Source organism: Ceratosolen solmsi, unplaced genomic scaffold, assembly GCF_000503995.2.
Source record: "Ceratosolen solmsi marchali unplaced genomic scaffold, CerSol_1.0 scaffold93, whole genome shotgun sequence".
In the NCBI taxonomy this organism is placed as follows: Eukaryota; Metazoa; Arthropoda; class Insecta; order Hymenoptera; family Agaonidae; genus Ceratosolen; species Ceratosolen solmsi.
The window spans coordinates 267,898-290,324 of NW_011948453.1; the positions used below are offsets into that span (position 1 = coordinate 267,898).

The following is a 22,427-nucleotide window of genomic DNA, read 5'->3' on the forward strand; positions in this document are numbered from 1 at the left end:
GCAAAAAACATACGTTATTATATGCATATATAAATAGAAAAATTAATTAATATATTACATTTCATTTGTTACATGTATATTAATATATTTTCATCCCTGATAATCGTATTGTCACTAGTACATATGTTTGCATATTAACAAAAATATATATCGTACTTTTTGTGAAATCTATAAGATATAATAAATCAGTTTAATCGCATTAGTAATCATATTTATAAAATTGAATATTTATAAGTGGTATTTTTAGTCAAATTAATAATATTATTCAAAACTCAATAATATTATTAAGTTTATTATTTAATCATAAATATACATATTTTATAGCTTCTAATTAAATTAATTTATATTAATTCATTTAAATGAAAGATTACACGATTTACTTTATAGATATTTTTTCTGTAATATTCTTGAGTTTATTTAAAAGTATTGTCTTACTCAATAAAATATGAATAAATAAATGTTTACAGTATTATTGGAATATTTTATTTTTATTTAATCAAAATTAAAAATAGTTAAAATTAAAATAAAATTCAAATCATCGAGTATTATTTTAGAAATGTTTAAATTTTAAAATTATAATTTATCGAGAAGAAATTGAAGCTTCTGAGATCATACTGAATTCTGAATATATTGATATTTATGATAGAGTCTGAAGAATTTAATTAGTTATTATGTATATAAAGAAAAAGCATACGAAATAGTGAAAATAATAAATAATGTTTTGCATAAAATTTATATACTTCTAATTATCATAAGTTGATTTTATAGTTGTATAAAGGAATAAAATAATTTACATAAAGAAAAAATTTTATGTTTAATATTTCATGGTTATGTAAAAAAACTGATGATTTTATGAGGGCACTAAATACTGTCAATATAGTAAACTTCGAATATAATATATTATTCCAGTTAAGTTGATATTTACAGAGAAATATGAAAATATTGCAATGATTATGATAAGGCCAGTATGATTTGTTTAATTTTTTGAAATGATACGAAAAATAGTAGAGCCTTAGGAAAAATTGACTTATATATAATGCAAAACAATGTTTTGAAACCTTCTTACCCTTATTAAAATTTATTTAATGTATCTCACATAGTTTTTAGTATAATTACTAATACTGTATGTTATAATTAATATATATTTTGAAATTTAATTCAAATGTATAAAATTTAAATTATAAGTTAATAAAATTTATAGATTTCTAAGATAAAAAATATAATTTATGCAAATTATTACAATATGCTCCAATGAAATTTTCATTAATATTTGCATAGTACTTTGCATTTGTAGTTCTGATGTTTTCTATTGAAAAAATTGTATTCATAAATAAAAAACTAAGCATTTATTTTTAATTAACTTGCTTATAAAAAATAGAAAATTAAAATAAAAATCATTAAAAATATTTATTTATTTAACATTTTGTTTAAAAATTAAACTATTGTAGTTGATCTTATAAGCAAAATAATATAAATTTATTATAATATTACTAATGAAATAATGAAAATTCTGTGTAAAATATCACAAAATATAAGTAGAAAATTAATACTTTAATAAATACTAGAGATAAATATTACATATTGCTATAATTTATGTTTCATATAAAAGTAATGAAATATGAACTAACAACATAATATCGTATGCTACATAATTTTACAACATGATTTTGTTGATTTTGTCCTTCTTCTTTTGTTTTGTTATTAATAAAAATTGAATACATCTTTATAAATTATAAATAATTAAGGCACTTTATTATTGATAAATACACATTCTTATTTTAAAAATATAATTAATTTCTAGAGCAATTATAAAGCACGTAAATGAATTCTCGTTTATTTAATAAAAGTATTTATAAAGTAATTATTCATATTTTTATTGTTTAGTTTTAAGGATTTATAATATTAGTATAAAATTAAAATTATTATTTCTTATATTATATAATTAATATTATATAAGTTATAAGTTTTAAAATTAACAATATAAACGTATTAATTTTCCAAAGCATTTGAAATGAAAAAGTTGAAATTGAAGATTATATTTGCTATCAATAAATTTTGAATTATTTATATAAATTAGTTGCTAAATCCATGATAGATTTACATAAAATACAAATGTAAATTGTAAAATAACGATGTAAAAGTTGAAGTTTAAACGATGAAAGTTTGTCATTACAACAAATTATTATTATTTATGTTGTATCATAACGGAATAATAAAATCAAAATATATGATTTTAAATATGTTTGTTTTGAAAATAAACATATACAAATTTTATTTTCATCTACAAAAAAAAGTAAAAGTAATAATACATAGAGAATGTGCCGGCACTTTAGCAATTTGGCGTTTTTTTAACATCTGACTCTTGACTTCCAATGAATATTCGCATATCTGCATATCCTCTTCATTAAAAATATTTGTATTTCTTCTATTCATTTAATTTTCCCTACTTTCTTTTAATTGTTATGTCTTATCTTCATTTATAATTAGACATTATATTTAATACTAATCAACAGCGATCTTTCGTTGTGCACTTATTTATGAAACACCACACTGTATAAAAAAGATGAAAAGTATAATAATTTGAATATTATTTAAAATATACAAAATATTAAAAATTTATTGATTATTAAATTTAAAAGAAGAAAACAATAAATATGAAAATATTTCTTATAATTATTATAAGAAACGAAGTTTTTAATCTTATTCATAATTTTATTATGTTTCAATTATAATAAATTTAGATTATAACATACTTCAATTAAATCAGAAAGATTTATCTATGTTCTATATATCATTATTTAGCCTCATACTATTTACTAAACCTATAAAAATATGATTCAATTATAATAAAATAAATAAATATGCTTTTAATTATAAATTCATCACTTGTTATCTAAGCAGAGATCTATAAAAGCCTAAAATAATAAACACTTTATAATGAATAGGTAGTCATTTTTTATCGATATAATAAAATTAGTTGTATTAATGTTGATTATATCATTTGAGAGACATTTCCTAAGATAAAATCGTATTTAATTTAGTTTTTGTTTATAAATAATAATATTGATAATAATAATGTTCATATGAATAACGATATATATTCTTTTAAAAAAGATAATTGTTCAAAAAATATTTCATTGTTCAATACACAAGAAATATAAAATATAACAAAAAGTTAAGATATCTTTCTAATAAATATAACAATTATTTTAATATAATATATATATATATATATATATATATATATATATATATAATCTATATAATGTATAGAAGTGTACATGAAATAAATTTGTTGATTAAGGAATATGAAATATGTTCAACTATTTGATAAATGAAATATTATTATATAATTGAAATTGTATTATATTAAAAATAAAATATTAAGATATTTATACAATATTTTAATAGGAAGATTTTTATATTTTTTTCTTATATTATTTTTCTTCTGTATATTCTTCTTCATTATAGTGTATTTTGATATGATTTATGAAATGTTATGTCAATGTATATAGATAAATTTAAATTAACATCTTTCAGTACATTAAAGAATGTATATTTTTTAGGAATTCCTAGTTTAGCTCATATATAAAATAATGTTTTATATAAATATATATATATATATACATAATTTACGCTTGTGTATATATTCATTTCAACGCATGCGCGTGTTGAATTAATTTAAAATAATTAATTTCATTTAGGAGCTTATATTTGTAATATTTTTTTTGTCAAAAATATTTAATAAATTGAATATTTGATCATTGTATTCATTATGTGAAGAATTGATTTCTTATCTTTGTTTAAAGTATTGCAGTTTTTGAGGGTGTTGAGTGGTACATCATCATTTCTCCTACTAAATCAGCTACGGTCGATATAGCTTTCACCTTTTACCTAATACTATACTACTCTTTATTTTTGTCTTGAATTTCATCAAAATTATTTTTAATTTCCTAATAATATTTTATTTTTTGCCTTACTTATTTCAGTGACCAAAATGTTTAGATTCTTTTGTACATTTTTTTCATTTAACATATTTTGGTACTGTATATTTTAAATTGATATTTATTAGTTTGCTTTTTTTACTGTATTATTTTTGATTTTAAGTTAATTTTTCTTCATTTTAGCGTTTACTTTAAAATTTTTTTAATTTACTTGGTTATGGTGTTATTGATTTATATAGAATTGCGTATAAATATTTATAAAAGTCTAAGCGAAGATTGTTAGTTTTACATTAATTACTATTACTTTACATTGTATTAAATACATAAATAAAAGTATATTTTACAATTATTTTTTCAACTCTTTCTAGTATTTCGTTATTTTTTAATTGTATATATTCATTCTCATCTCTCTCTTTATTTTAAGCACGTAAGTATTTTATTTTTTCAAAATTTTATTAAATTTTTCTATTTATTCGATGATTCATGATTCCCCTCCAGTTAATATTTGCATCCTCTCTTCTATTCGCTTTATAACTCCCCTCCAGTGAACATTTTCACCCTTTCCCTCTGTTTCCTTTCTTTCCTATCCATAGTATCCATAGAGCAAATGCTTGAAAGCGTTGCCAGTGGTCTTTCAAGTGCACAAATAGCAGGTTTACTTAAATCTAAGAAAATTCTAGTACTATTATTGTGTAGTGCAATGTCTTAATATGCATGCTTCTTGGGTATATAATATTTAATATATTGTTTTTACAAAAAGTTATACGTGTTAGTTATTATGATAAAGTAAATGGAAAATATAATTTTTAAGGGTATAAAAAAATGGATGGAATTAAAGAAGAAATGAAGGAAGGTATACACGTATTTAGTGGTAATTAGTATAAAATTAGAAAAAAGTGTTAAACTATTAACAATTTAGTTATTATGATTGCTTATAATTGCCAGTTAAAATTATATATGTTTCAAAGGTGATTCACTCGCTATATATATATATATATATATATATATTTCGATATTATAAATAAAAGCAATAATATAAATGTTCAGAATAAATTTTATATAATTATAATTTTATTATTTATATGATACTTTGCATATTGAGTATAAGAAAATGCTATTTAAAGAAATTGAAATTTTACAAAGATTATTGAAAAAATATAGATTATTGGAAAAATAAAAATCAATTTAAAAAATAAATAAAATAGTTCCAAGTTTTAGAAATAATTTTCTTTACGCTATTTTAAATATGAGTCACTTAAATTATTAGAAAAAAAATATTTTTATAATATATTTACATTAGAAAAAGAACTATCAGTTGTATTTTACATAATATAATTACTATTTTTTGATACTATTAAATATAATATAAATGAAAACTTTATTTTTTATACTATTTTATATGCAACTGTAATTTTAATGTTTCATTTTAAGGTAATATGAATATAATATAGTTCATTTTTCTATTTACATCTATATTATTACTAATATTTCCCATCTAGTAATACTTATAGTATTTTTTGTAGATTTTTGAAAATATTCTATACAACATTTTTAATTAATTAAATAAATGTTGTATTTAAATATTCAATAATGATATATTTATTAATAAAAGATTATAAATCCATATTTTACATATTTTAGAAAGCAGCAATAATAATATTTTATTTTCAAAAGTAAGTGAGTTTAATAGTATGAAATAATTAAAGATTTACCTGAACTATTCATAATTTTTTTCAAGTATTCGGTTTTGTAGTAAATTAACTTACTAAATTAAATTGATAGTTTTTAACTATATATTAAGTGCATAAGTGATAGTGATTTTATCAATTTATATATATTTTTTAATATACAGTAAATTAATTAAGAAATGTTGGTATGCACAATAGAAATATGGATGTTGTATTATTAAACGGTTCTTCGTTTTTTCTATGAATTTTAAAATTTGTAAGCCTTTATAAAGTATCATAAATTTCAGTAAGTAGATAGAATAAGTAAGTATATTAATACTATTATTCACCAATTTTTTGTAAGTTATTAATATAATTTTGTTTGAAAATGTAATCAAATGAAGGTGAAGAAAGTTTGAATATATAATTTTTATATAAAGTGAGAAATTTTATATAAAATTTGAATTCACACTTTAGAATTATAATAAAAAACATTAAGGTAATATTTAGTTTCTTATTTGACATTGTATTTGTAGCTTTTCGGTAAATCAGTACAAAATTTTTCATTCACAAAGAAAGTTTGTGTTTTATTTTTTTATTTTGATAAGCATTATATGCATTGTAGTATGTTTATTAATAAAATAATGACTGTAAGTTTTCTATTTAAAGAGGATATTTTTTGTATTATTTATATTTTTTCTTTTATATATGAAATAACTTATATATATGAAAGTTTTTATTTATAAATGTAATGAAATAATAATCATATATAAATAATATTCATAGTGTTTAATTTAATTCACAAAATATTAGGATTTTTTGCATACATTTAAGTGTCAATACCATACTAATTGCTTTAAAATAAGCGGAGAGATTGTGATATGTTACTTTAATATTATGTTTATAAATCACACGTATGTAAAATCTCAAGACAGTTTAAATTAGATTATAAAATGATGAAAATTTTTTAAAATTATTTTAACAAAAGTATGAAAAACGGGTAGGCTCGTATAAAATAAATTTAATTTTAATGTTGAAATTCGAATCTCGAATATGCTGAGGCGTTATTTGTATGGCGTTGCTTATGTGATGACCGAAAGTTAATTTTCTAAATAATTTCCACTTTTTGTCGTTCTTTGTCCTGACAAAAAATATAATTGAAATGTAATATCGATAATCAAAGTTCTAATACTGATGCACACCAGGTTCAATCTGTAAATCTGTAAACTTTCTCAATTCATCTGTATCGATTACTTACAAAAATAAAGTTCTAATTCTTTTTGAAAATTCTTTTTGAATGAATTGGTAGTGCTTTGATTATTTAATAACGTGCCTTAAGCTTTTATTTTGATTTTCTTTTCTATTTTGTTGTATTTTAATTTTTGTACATCTTTTCCATTCTTACTGCGTACGCAGTACTTATTATGATTTCATAAGTCTATCAATACGAGATCTAGTTACATTCCTTTAGTATATATTTATTACACTTTCTAATCAGTTATTAATTAAAATCTTAAAGTTTTTTTGCTAAACGTTTGCAGTACAAGAAGCAAACCTTAATAAAAAGAAAATGTTGATTATTGCAATCACATCGGTAGCTTATCTAGAGATATCTCTTTATATAAATCTATATAGATATAGTAAATGATTTTATAACCTAGTAATATACGATGGCTAATTTTTCAATTGTTACACAAGATATGATATAATACATATTTGTTTCAAATAATTTAACAATAAATTTGAAATTCATGTTGTTATTTTATTTGATGCAGATGAAACAAAGATAAAAGAAAATTATTTTACTTTCATATTAATTCACAAGTGTAATAATTGTAGTTCTAGAACTGGTCTAATTTTATTGGTCAATTTGTTATTACTTATCTTATTATTATCCCTTCAGAATTAATTTTTATATAGTATTGGTGTTGTTTTTATTATGTAGAAGATCTATTTTATAGTTTAAAAATACCATTTAAACTTATATATGCATGATCATAGTATATAAAATGAAAAAAGGGTCTAACAAATATTCATCTATGCGTACTTTTTATTGAATTCATGCAAGTTAACAGATGTTCTTTCTTTAAACTATATTAAGCAATACATAAAAAATTTTTATTAATTTTTGTTAATCAATAAATCATAATAGGTCTTCATCTTTTCATAGTATTTCAGAATAGTAATATCATTACAATAGTCAATAGTATGAATTGTGAGCTCATTAATATTTTTATGGTAATGTAATTTGATCTGGTGTTCGCTTGCATTTATTTAGACGTACTATATTTTGTTTGATGTTACGTTAGATGAATCAACTCTGTTTTTTGCATTTTATATAATTTTTTTTATTTTTCATAAATATTTGTTGTACATAAACATATGTTATTACATATAGAATAACCGTAGGTTATTATTTGATACAAGGTAGATGGAATGGATATTGAAATTTATAATGCACATTATTTGCTTTCTATTTAAGAACTTGATTCTGTTAATTCATCCACTACTGGTTCTCTGTAATTTTATTTCAATCCAAAATATTTGAAAATAGTCTTTCTTATTTTTTTTATTGAAAGTACTAATTACTGCCATAGTGTTGTTACGTAACGGAAGTAACGTTGATTGATTGATGAATCGATAATTTTTAAACGAGATTATCAAATATCCTATATGCCTGATTTTGATATCATATGGTTCTAGTACTTCCACTGAGTAAATATACTTTTCAGATATTTGTGTTAAAATTGATTTATATTATTAGGCATTTCGTTAAACATGCAAATAGTAAAATATATTAATATTTAAACAGTTTTATTTGTAAATTCATATATTGTTTTATAAAACTGGCAACTTTGTTATATTTATTTTTCATTTTTATTTTCAATAAATTATTATTATCAACGTCTTATGAATTGCTTTATTAATTGAAAGAATTATTAGAGCAAGTGCTACATATTATGTTTCTATTATATTCGCTAATCGGCAACTTGTAATTAATTTATTTCTCTCTCTCTCTCTCTCTCTCTCTCTGTCTGTCTGTCTCTGGCATTATATTGCTGATAAATATTAATATTGCTCTACTAGTTTAAGAAGTTAAATATAGCTGCAAATAATAAATGTAATATACATTCACATTCTATATACATACATATAAACTAAATACACATAATGTTTATATTTGTACTTTTCGCACAAATATCTGTATACATACATAAAAACGGGCAAATAATTATTTTGTAACGATTATTTATATTTCCAATTAGTATTATAGGCTTGTAAAAATAATTCTAAAAAAAGGAAATTATAGTATTTATCAATTTGCAAGCGACCAAAGAATTGCTATATATTTGAGGGTACAAAAGAGCATATTCGTCACGCAGATTGTATGTAAGCACCCTTGCATAAATATATTTGTAAATATTATAAATTTGTAAATATACTATATTTATAAATACTGAATATTTATAAAGTATGTTATCTATTGGTATTTATATTTTTTTTATAATACAAATAAATATGAAAAATTTACAAATTAAACATAATTTCAATATATACTATTGCAGTAAATTTACAGGAAATATTGAAATTAATAATAGTATTGATTAATTTTATATGTGATATATTCATTGAAAGGCACTATTAATTTTTTTATTGAATTTAATATTGCTGAATGGAATAATTTTATTAGTAGAAATACGATTCAGTTGAAGTAAAAAATATGCAAATTATTATAGTCTATCATGTGTACAATTAGATTAGCATATACTATACATTAATTTATTGAGCAGTATCAGAATTAAAGATATACTTATGGGATGAGTGATTAGTTTTTAAGTTAAAAAGTCTAGCGGTACCAGCAGATTTGTTGAGGAAAATGCAGTATATTGGTAAAATATAAGTGGCTTCAAATGCACTGTTTCAAAAAGACGTGTTTTACAGATATCTTGATAGGTTTGTAAATTATTTAATACAGTATTACAATATAATATATTAAAAAAAAACACATTGGGATACACGATTACGAAAAAAATTGTTAAATAATGTTGGCGTCTAAATAAAGCGCTTTGTTCAATCACAGTATATAGCATCTAATGAAGAAGTTTATTATAAATTGATCATGTCGATTCTTTGGTAAAAATGATATTCCAATGCCATGATATAGTTGATGAGTTCAAAGAGAGAGAGAGAGAGAGAGAGAGAGAGAGAGAGAGAGAGTATAAGTTACTTAATTAAATAGATATGTCAGTACAGAATATTTATTATGATCAGCACGATATAAGAAGAGAATTAATTCGAAATATGAGAATAAATGATTTAGCAGAAATAATTTATTTAATATTATGTATCAATTTATTTTTAAATAAACATAATAGAAATATAACATTTTTTTATAAACAATATTCATTTTTTAAGAAATACAAAGTGAAAGTAATTTTTAACTGGTATTTAAAGTTTAAATATCGTATTTTTGCTTCATTATAACTAAACTCCTTAATGTATTACTTGCTCAAATTTACTTAAAAAATATTATGACATATATTAAACACTACATCACTATAAACTGTTAATAATATAACTATAATTAATAATTATAACTAAACATTTTTCAATACTATTTGAAACTTATTCGTATTTTGCAGATTTAAATGGAAACTATAATTAATAATGATATTGATATATTATAATAAAATATTTAAACTTGATGTTATCTATATTTTGTTAGTATCTAACAATACTAAGCAATAACGAGTATGTTACAAAACATTCAATAATCAGATATGATAGCATTTTAAATCCAGTTATATGTGTCTATGCAGTTAAATCAATATAGAGAATATGATAAACTCTAGTAATAAATTTTTTACTTCAAGAAAACTTTCTTTAATTCTTTTATTGTTTGTAAAGGGATAAATAATGAGTAAGACCATCAAATTTCTCACAAGCTCTGAAGATATTAAAATTGTAGAAGGTGAATATAAACTCATAAATATCAATAATATTATTAAGGTAAATATCTTAGAATAATTTAAAATACAATTTTTTAATTTCATTTATAAAAAATGTCTTTAGAAAAATATAGATAGTGGTAACATTCAATGTATAATGCTTACATTTATTTATACAATTATACAAAGAAGACATTTAAAAAATTTTATTTAAAAATATACTTCGCATTAATTGTAACATTTTATTTTTATATCATGTTTTCATAAAATAGATATGTAATACGAATTACGTTTACTGTATACCATAATTAAATAGAAAAACGAATTATTTTTTATAAAATTTAAAAATAGATATTAAAATATAATTTTATATGACTAATCTATTAAAATCAGTTTAGAGATATTATATTATTAATTTAGTAATGTAAACATTTGAAAAGCATTTTTTAATAGTAATTTAATATAAATATATATCATATATTAAACAAAAATAATTTAGGTCTATACCGAATTTTAAATTTAAATATTTGTATTACCTAAATAATAAATATTTCATTAATTATTTGAAATAAAAATTAAGAAATGTTGATTTAAATATAATGAACACATACTATACCAATACCAATATAAAAATATGCAAAATAACCGATATTAAAAAATGGAATAAACAAGTATTTTCATCTACTTATTTGTTCAAATATTACTATAACAAATGTTACTATATAAATGTACCCAAAATATATTTATAATCAATTAACAAAAATTTTTTTATAATGTTCAATTTTATGAAAATATCTTTGGAAGCATGTAGTTAAGGTTAAATAGTTACTTTTTATTTCTTATATACTTATATATCGTTAAATAAGTAAAATAAACCTAAATAAATTATTTTGAAGTTAATAAATTTATTTCATTTTTTCAAATTAATATTATTTCTTTACTGAAATTCTGGCAGCTATTAAATGATAATTCAAAATTTTTAACATACTTTTATCATGATAATTATTTTCTCAATATACACAACAAAAATATTTGTTTATATGTATGGTCAGTTTCTAATTAATAAAATTCAAAATATTTTGTATTTATTTATATATAAATTTTTATATATACATGTGCATTAATACTATTATTTTTTTGTATAATTAAAATTCAGGTGCAAGAGTGACGCAAAATGCTAATAATTTTTAGCTGAAAAATATTTTTTTTTACTAAAATTTAATTAATTTTGTAACATAATTTCTCTTATTGTGCATTATTTCAAAGTATTTAACTATTTAATCCTATCTCATTGTATACTTCAACATTTTTTCGGCTTATTAAGAAATTGCTCGATTGATTTAAATTCGCTTCCATATATATAATTTTTTATATTTGAAAAAACGAAAATTCCAATAGGTTAATTTAGAGAATAGAATGTATGAGAAAGTATTTACAAATAATACATAAACAGTTACATATTTGAATGTATATTCATTTAAAATAAGATGTATATTTTGATTTACTAAAAGAAATATTGCATATTACAAATGGTTATTTAGTAATGTGTAATGGATTTTTTGGATGATTTATTTAGTGGCTTTAGTATGAAATAAAATAATTATTTATGTTAATAATTAAATTTCAATAATGCAACATCATAAACAATACAGTTTATTCAACGTTGGTAATAATAAATATTAATAATTATTATTGTGCACTAATATTGCTTATTGGCATTCAGAAGTTCATGCATTGGTCTAATTCTTTTTGTAACTATTATACATCTGTTATATTTAAGATTGAATACGATTTAGACAATCTTCCACTAAAGAATGTATCGCAAAATTTTTTAGGGGTATTTAAGTTGATTTAATTGATATTATTATCAAGTTTTATAAGGAACTGCTACAAATTTTAATATATTACTTTCTCCATCAATCATTTTTAAAAATAAATTTTTAATTAAAAAAATTCTTGTTTCACTATAAATACTTTTAGCTGGGCATTAATATCATATTTGTATTTTTTAAAATAATCTGTTATTGAAGGTAATTATTAAATCAATTACAAGTATATGCGAGTTATTATAAATAATTTTGATTATGTATTCGATTATTATTTAAAAGAGTAATAACAATTCATTAATAAATAAAAACTATGATCAATTTACTTATCTTAACTACTCAATTAAATTAAATATTAATACTTCAATAAGCAAGTAATTATTTAATATTTTCTGTTTTATAATGATTATGTACCATCTAGTTTCATCAAGCTTTGGAAATAACTTTTTGATTAATTATATTATTTTCTAATTTTAATGCACTCATAAACCATCAATCACATGTAACTATTAACACGAATAGCTTGATTAAATTATGAATTTCAATAAATGTATCAATGTGTATCAATAAAATATAATAAATAAAAAATGTCTTTTATAAAGAATTAATAAAAAAAATATATAAAAAATTGTTAGATATTATATTGTAAAAAATAAAAATACATCATACTCATTTTTGCATAATTATTTATTTCATTCGTAATTAAGCAAAAAATGTTTTTTTAAATTAATATTACAAGAAAGATAGTTTTATTTTTATTGTGATTTTTTATTTAAATTATATTTAATTGTCTGTTTAAATGCGAGAATGTATATTTTCCAATTTCAGAAGAAAGTTTTTTAAAAGATTGCTCCCGGCTAAATGTGAACAGTAGCCGTAAGTTATCACGTAGTGCTACGGAACTCCGTGATAATATAAATAATGAGAATAGTTCATCTATTGGTCCTTCACCGGAACATCGACTAGTTTGTACAGCTACTAGCGAAATTGTTCAACAACAGCATCGTCATATTTCGGTAGCTCAACGTACACATACATTTTTTACTACGTTGAAATCACGCTGGCATGGGAACCGTAGTAAGGACCGTAAGAAGACCAAGGATGCGGATATACTGTTAGACTTGCAAGGGAACTGCAGTATCAACCAAGAATCGGATTATACAGCAGATTATTCTTCGGAACAAAGCAGAAGTTCATCCACAACTCATAGTCCTGCCAGGCATTACTTTAGTCATTTTGGTATGAATTTCTTTTTTCACTATTTCAATTATGTTTCTGTATTGGATTAATCAATATTATATACTTTGATAAATTTGGAAATTAGATACATTCAATTACAATCTGTTGTTATCATAAATAATTTTTAGTTAGTTTTAGGTGATTAGGTCAGAAAGAATAATTGCTTTCGCCCATTGAAAATAATGAATTCTTATTATTTTTTTGTTATTATGTTGAAAGAGTAATCCTCTCTCTCTCTCTCTCTCTCTACCTCTCCCCTCTCTCTCTGTTTTCAGTATAATATTGATTATCCGTGTAATATTGAAATCATAGTATGAAATCATCATGAAATACTTACGTACTGAATACCCTCATACATGCTCAGAATTGAAACAAATATAAAAATTTTACGTGAATTATGTTTCATTTTGAAAAAATTAAGATCTTAAAAGTAAATTATCAATTATCAATCAATTATCATTTTCTAAAACAGAATTAATTCATTTTTATATATATGTTTATATTTATATTATATTTTTTTTTAATCAAAAACTATTTGTAATTCTAAATATAATTTCCAATTTATTTATTAATTTTAGTTCGTTCCAAAAATTGCATTTTATAACTATTTTAATGTATTTTATTTTAAATATATTCACTCTCTCTCTCTCTCTCTCTCTCTCTCTATATATATATATATATATATATATATATATATATATATGTGTGTGCAGTATATTATAATTTGGAGTAGTATATTGCATGATTTTTTAATATTTTTATCATTGTAGTTATTTGCTTTTAATATAGGAGCATACTTATGTATATGAACTACAATGTATTTTTTATAATTTATGTTATTGAAAATATAAACTAACAGAGTTTTCCAGTAAAAAATAATTGATTTATGAATTTTTTTCTGAAAATTAAGAATATATGTTATATATAATGCTTATACTAAATATATTTACAATATAAACTGTATACTATAATATTAATATTGAATTTTTTAAATAAATTATTCATTCAATTTGACATCCTTATTGCATTTTTTATATACGTTTATAATATTATACGATATGTGGTTATTATTGAAAGATATTTTTAAATAATATTAATATCGTATGATATATTTAGATCCACCATTTAACATTGAAAATGAAGAAATTATAATGCGAGAGAATAGCAGTGTGAAATATCAGCATGTTTTTTTCAGGACTTGTGTAAATAAAAATTTATCATTATCGGAATATAGTCAGTGTTATTTATTAAAATGTGTATGATCGTACAAAACAATGTTAACAAATTTAATATTTAGATAGATAATATTGTATACTTCTTGAAAGATAAATATACATCATTAATATACATAATAATTATAGAAAATGAATTGGACTGTTACAAATACAAAATAAAAATCTGTTGAAGAATGAGCACCTTGAAATACTAAATATTTTGATCACTATATTTCTTGGAAACAATAGTTTTGATATAGCATTATTAGAAAGTTTATTCTCAATAAATACACATGTAACATAAAAATAAAGATAAATATTTCTCAATTATAATGTTAAAAATTGACACATTGTTTTAAAAATAAAAATGATTAAATATATTACATTATATATTAAAAGTATAGAAATAAAATAATCATTGAAAACATTATAGATAAGTTTTTATTATTACAAAGAGTATATAATAATACATAGCAATTAACTAAGAGTGCAATTTCGATAGAAATAAAACATTTACAAAACAGCTGCATAAAAAATTTCAAAAATTAATTTGCTTGAAAATTTAACAAGTAAATACTAGGAATTGCTATTTAAAGTTTTGAATATAATTGACTATTTGGTAGAATTGACAAATGTAATCAAATATATATATGTAACAGTATGTATTAATATTATAAAATTAATTACTGAAATTGTTAAATATATAATACTAATTAAATTTTTCTAGTTTCAGATGGATTCACCTATTTTCATTAAAATAGTTTATATACACTTTTTATCAATAAATTAAATATTTGGGATTGTAAAAAATAATAAATGTAAACAATTACTTTAATAATGCTTAAAATAATTGGTACAGCTGTTTTTAAGTGTAACATAGACTTCATTGTATAAATAACTATTTTATTACAGAAGATGTTTTCTTTTTTGACAATTATTTTATATATTTAAAAGATGATTTCAATTGCTTTTGTGATACAGAATTAATGTACATTTATATTTTTTACGTAGAATACAAGAAAAACAATAAATAATTTTAAATAATTAATCAAGTTTATATTGATATTGACAAATTTTATGAACCCAATAATTTAATGTTATTTAATTATTAATTTAATTTACAATATTATTTATTAATTTTAAAATTTTTAGATTTAATAATCTATGATTATGAATAATTATTATTAATCAATTATATTTAATCAATTGTTTCATTAATTACAATTTCTTTTTCATAATGTAAACTTATAATTTATAATTAATATTGTACATTTTAATGAAGCTTTTAAAACCTATTTTATAAGTTAGAATGTTTAATCTTCATAAATTTATATAACTGCTATAAGTTACAAATATTGTAATTGAGAACAAAGCCGTTTATTTTTACTGTTATATTTTTTAAATACACTCTACATTTGTCAAGTATGGGTAACTTTATAAATCAATGTATTTTATATAAAACAAATAATATTTTTGAATCCTTTATTTATCTTCATATTATATCATTAATTTTATTTAACTCGATATATTATTGTAATCAAATTTATGTACCAAATTTGATCCAAATAAATTCTAAGTATCGCTCATAAATTTTATTTTTAACTATTTCGGCAATTATATGTAATAATATCAATATTTTTTAAATTCATTTCTATATCATAAAAGTATACAAAGTTACTTCCTATTATATCGTATTATTTAATATATCTTTTAAGAGATTAATATATATTGTATATTTCAAGTAATCTATAAATGCACACGTGAATTAGTTTGTCTTAATTTGTAAAATTTTCACTTACTTTTTATTGGTATCTCAAAATCTATAATTGGATTATAAATACATGTAATGAATGTTAATCAGTATTTATTTCTATTTCGGAACTAAAGTTTTTTTAATTTTATATATTTTCTTGTATCAGTGAAGGATTATTTAAATTTATATTATTTCTGCATTACTTATTTGTTTACAACTGTTATATTTCATATATTATTATAATAATGGAGCAAACATTTTATTTTATTAATATTAAAAATATAATAAAACAAATATTTTATTTAATATCTTTAATTTTTTGTTAATTAATTTATTATTTATAGATAAAATTTAAATAAAATTAAACTTAGAGATATTATTTTATATAAGAAGTATATATATATTATTAAATATATTTTTTTTTTATAATTATACTTTTTAAAATATTTATTTTAAATACGTTAAAATAAATGACACCTTTTCTTCTTATCAAATGTTATCGTATAGAAAGTATAATTTTTACTTTTATTTAATGGGTATAATAATGAATTTAGTTTCAATAGTTTGAAGAAATGATCTATACAAGTTTTAAAATAAGTTTAAATTTTAAAATAATGAAATATATAAAAATAATATAGTACTTTGAACTGTTATTAAAAAAATTGTTTTTAATGTAATTTTAATGTAAATTTTCTAGAATTTTTAAACAATTGAAATAGTTTATCATTGTATATAATTTATTATAAAATTAATGTATCAATTTATTTGCAGTTTAAGAAAATTTTATGTAAAATAAAATTTTTAATAATGAAGTTTGGTTTGTATAAAGTATCCAAATTAAATTAATTAAAATCTTCTACTTACCTTGAAGTAAGCTGATTTACTTTACATAATAGATAGTAGTTATTTAAACATGAAATAATTTAAATGTATTTTAAAAATTATAATTTTCATGCATATATTAATGTATAATGGTATTTTGCTCATCTTTATTCTGTTCTACGATTTTTTGTTATGTTCTATAATTTTTTTTAGGTTTATGTAAACCAAAATATAGTAATTTTTATATGTTCCATTTATTAATTAATGATAACAAGTTCTTGGATTCTGTTTTTGATTTTTTAAGGAATTTTTGTTGCTACATTCAACAAAAAATTTATAATAATTATTTTGTATATATTATTATGATTGAAGTCAATCTTATTATCATGTATATAGTCATATGGAAATTATAAAATAACAATTAGTTATTTATAGTTGAAATCAACAACAGTATTCATATTAAGAGCGTTATTGATTTTTACTAAAAATTTACTGTTTGATTTAAAGATGTACTGTTTGATTATTAAAATTGTAGCTTAAGACTAATTTGCATATTTCCTTTCTTTCTTGCCCTTTATAATGTTTAAATTATATCCCATAATACTTTACATAAATAAAAATTATAAAAAGAATGTATGATAATTTATGTCTTGTATTTTTTTAATCGATTGTTTTGTACAACGATACAGAAGATAATATTTACTTTGTATTATTATAAGAAATTATGATTTAATTAAGGTTATGATCTGGGTGTATTTTTATTGTATTTATCAACAAGAATAATGTATCTATTTAGATTAATAAAGAATACTTAGAATTTTTTTGACCAATTAAGTTAATTATTGTATAATACCTTGCCTATATCATAGTAGTGAGTCATAAATTTAACATTGTTAAAAATACTTTCATTAACTATTTAATGAATATTCTAGTAAATTATTAATGTAATTGAAATAAAGCATCTAAATGTGTCTCTTTAATACTGTAGGAACTATCTCAACAAATAAAAATATAATTACATCAATGCTATAATAGCCAATTCAGTAAGTATCGATGATAATATGAGACCTTGCTCTTCTTTTTGTATACTGTACTTCTAGTGTTTGATAATAGGTTAATTATGCCAGCTTTAAATATTACGAATGATAGAATCATATATAGATTTTTTTAGTGCAGTCTGGTTAACTAATCATTTTAATGCATGAATTATCATCTAATATAACTATATATATTTCAAAGTTAAATTAATATTTTCATTTTAAAAACTCTTATTTTATGCTTTTTCACTTAGCTGATTTTTTATATACAATGAATTCACAAATAAACATTAAAATGAAGTTATAAGTGTTGCTGTATTGTGCAATGGACTTGGTGAATAGTATCGTTGGATTGTAGAATGAAATCGATACATAGTGTCATCAGCCTGTGATTTATAGCTTTTGCAAAATGGAATATGAAAAAATAGCGAGTTATTAAAATAACAATTCTGCTTTTATTATCATTATATATTGGGGTGTAATTGAAATATTATTGTAGCATTATATGATGTGTTATGTCTTATGATAAAATATTCCATATACGATTTCATACTTTGCATGATTATTACAATTCATTTTTTTACATCATTCTTATAAATTAATTTTTCTATATTTGAAAACAATGATTTTGTTGTTTGTTTCATATTAAGTTTTAATTTATTATTTTTTAGTTTAGTAATAAAATAAAATAAAAATATCTATATCCTTGCATGTAAAATCAAATGAACAATTTGTAATACATTTTCATATATTCTGTACTTAATTATTTATCTTCATTTCTAATACTATTAGTTACATAATTTAATAATTTTAAAGGTTTTAATAATAAAATAATAAAAAATATTTTCACAGGCTTATTATGAATATATCTATTAGATGTAAAACAAATCATTAGGACTAAATAAAATTCTTAAGTAACTGAAACGGTTGTGAAAAATTAATTTTAACATGGCTAATAAAAAGTTTACATAATTAATTTAATATTAATGTATTTATTACAAAAATTCAACTTTCATTTACATTTTTCTTAGGATCTTCATTGATACGTTCTAAAATTGATGATACATCTGTAAATTCACATGATGTCAGTTCCGGCCGATGCAGTGACAACACCTCTAAATACCAAAAGCTTTGTGCTTCGTCGGATTCTGCAGCTATTTCGACTAATGATTTTGTTGAACCAATTCAACAAATAAACGACAAGCTATTTAATGTCTCAAATAGTATTTCACAGGATGAAAGTGTGAGATATCGAGAGCTTGCACTCCGTCAACATGCTTTTTTTCAACTACGATTACACTTACGAAGAGGTGCAAATCTTATAGCAATGGATCGATGTGGTATGTTTACTATATATCATACATAATTATAATTTCTTATTTAGGTGATAGACTTAATAAGTAATATCAAGTCTGCTGTATGAACAGATAGATATTTTATATTTTAATTGAAAAGTAATTACTATTTATGAAAGCAATCAATGAACATTTCCAACTGTATATTTCTTTAATCACAATATTTTATTTGTAAACGATAAAAGTATTCAATTTATTCAATTATGCAGATATTATAAAGTATCCATAAATACCTGTGATTTTTGAAAAATAGATAGATATGTGAAAATATTAGATAAATAAAAATAGTATTAACACTAGTATATACAAAATAAAAAATTTGATTTGAATATATCTATAATATATTATGGATTACTGATATAGTAAAACATTTTTAGCGTAAAAGGTCGATTATTTTAAATGACTCACAGTTGCCTATGTATAAAATAACATGAGTTGAAAAATCTATTACTAAAAAGTAAGTTGCGCTAGATAATCGAATATTATATTTGTAAATACGATAAGAAATTTACTATTTATGGTTCCACCTAGTAATGAATGTTTATATTTTAAGTTGGATATCTATTTACAGATTTCTTAAGTATATTAGTCGGTTTAATCTTGGATTATTAAATAATAATTATGCAAATTATTAATAAATACTTTTTGTGATATTGGACAACTATCAAAATTTATTTGCATAATCTTCCAATAAATTCAAGAATAATGAGAATTTACTAGGAAGATTTTCATAGCGTTTAAAGTATCTTTACAAGAGGTAAGATAATAATTTTCTTAGATTTAATAAATATATTATACGGATCGTCTATAGTATTAATTCATATAAGTTATAAAGAATTTTAATAATTTAATATACAATATTTGATTATCAACAAATTAAAAAAATGATTCAAGACTTTGTATATTGAGTAATTTAATCAAACACTGATATCTTCCTTAAAAAATAAGCCATCAACACAAGGCTATAATATAAAATTAGTGGAATAATTTTCAATATAATCATATTTTATGTAACAGAATTTATAGTTTATAATTTATTTATAGTTTCTTAGGATTATGGAGAGTAAGTATATAATGGATTTTAATGTTTGAGTTCATTTTTTAAATTATTAAAACGTTTAAAAATTAATTAAAAATGTAAGTAATTACAAAAAGTGTCCAAAAGATTTTTGAAAATTATTTATAATTGATAAAAATAAAAACATAACATAATGCTTCTATGTCATTAATCGTAATGCAACTAGGATATTTTAACTATTATGAACAGATGACTAGCATCAGAGCCTATTATTTTTATACATTGAACACACGATCTATTTTGAATTTTTGCTTTTTTTAATTCTCAATAAAGATTGTAATAGTTTGTTGAATATTACTTTTTACAAATAAAACATTATTCAAATTAGAATATTCCGAAGGAGCATGTCACTGAAATAACTGAATTTTATATCAGCTTCAAGATCTTACTATTATTATTAATTAAATCTATTTAAAAAAAAGTTACTTAATATTTATTATTTTTAATTATAATTAATTTAAAATTTAACTATTTAATTAGACCTACTATTAATATTAGCTGATATGCCAATATTTGCAGCTATAAGGATATATATATATTTTTTTGTAATTAAATGTTCACATTATCTACAACAAGTAGTTAATTGAAAGCAAAGCTTATGAAATTTTCAAAACATTTTATATTAATTTTAAATTATTTTGCTGGTGTTTCTGATAAAATCTATATTATCTATATTATGTAGATGTTGATTTGATGTAATTTAACTTTTTATAATTCAAGCATATCACTGAGAATTCTGCGTTGTTATATTTTTGTTTTCTTTTAAATTACTAAATAACTACTGTATAATAATTTTCATATGCATAAAAATGAAAAATGTAAATATATGAAATTATTATTAAACTATATTTTTAAGTTCTTTTTCTTATTTATCTTGGTTACTTAATAATATTTATGTTTAAAAAATTTCTATTCTAACAAAACTTCTAGTGAAAATATTTTAATAAAAATTATTTCATAATTTCTTTACAAAAAATATTTAATGAAACACAAAAATTACACACTAAAGTATTACTAATAAAACATAAAAAGTTCATTTTTATTTTGTATATATACTTTTCTGCATTCCTTTATAATACAAATGGTAATTCATAATCATTTTCGAAAAAAATTTTTGAAATTGAGAGAACATTTATTAAAAATATTACATAAGGACATTTGCAGGAGTAGGTTGAAAGGTAAACGAGTCACTAATATTATTTTAAGTGATATAATTACATCTATTTATCAGAATCTTATTACGATATTATTTAAATAAAGTAATCTAGTTTACGAGTACAGAAAAAAGGGTAAACCATCAATACAATTCTGATTCTAATTAATTATATAAAATTATTTGAAATGAAATATAAATTAATCAACAAAATCTTATATTTTAATAGGATAGAGTAAAATAGGTGACAATATTTTATCGACCAGGTATTTCTATTAATGAAATACATTAATAGTAATTTATGAATTACCGATTAAAAATTAGTAATGTCGAATAATAACATATATATTATGTAATAAAGGAGAGAAAATACGTGGAGCCTGATAGCAT

The 22,427-nt window shown here is 20.3% G+C and overlaps 1 protein-coding gene across 1 annotated transcript in view; it reads left to right on the forward strand.

The window, feature by feature from the left end:
* The first annotated feature begins 4,455 nt into the window (after nt 1-4,455).
* The window catches only part of Mctp (multiple C2 domain and transmembrane region protein), a 35,111-nt gene continuing 17,139 nt past the window's right edge, over nt 4,456-22,427 (forward strand). The window contains exons 1-3 of the mRNA XM_011505208.1: nt 4,456-4,597; nt 13,215-13,625; nt 19,483-19,791. Of these exons, the coding sequence (XP_011503510.1) occupies nt 4,552-4,597; nt 13,215-13,625; nt 19,483-19,791 (766 nt within the window). The 5' untranslated portion in view covers nt 4,456-4,551. The remainder of the gene's footprint in view (nt 4,598-13,214; nt 13,626-19,482; nt 19,792-22,427) is intronic.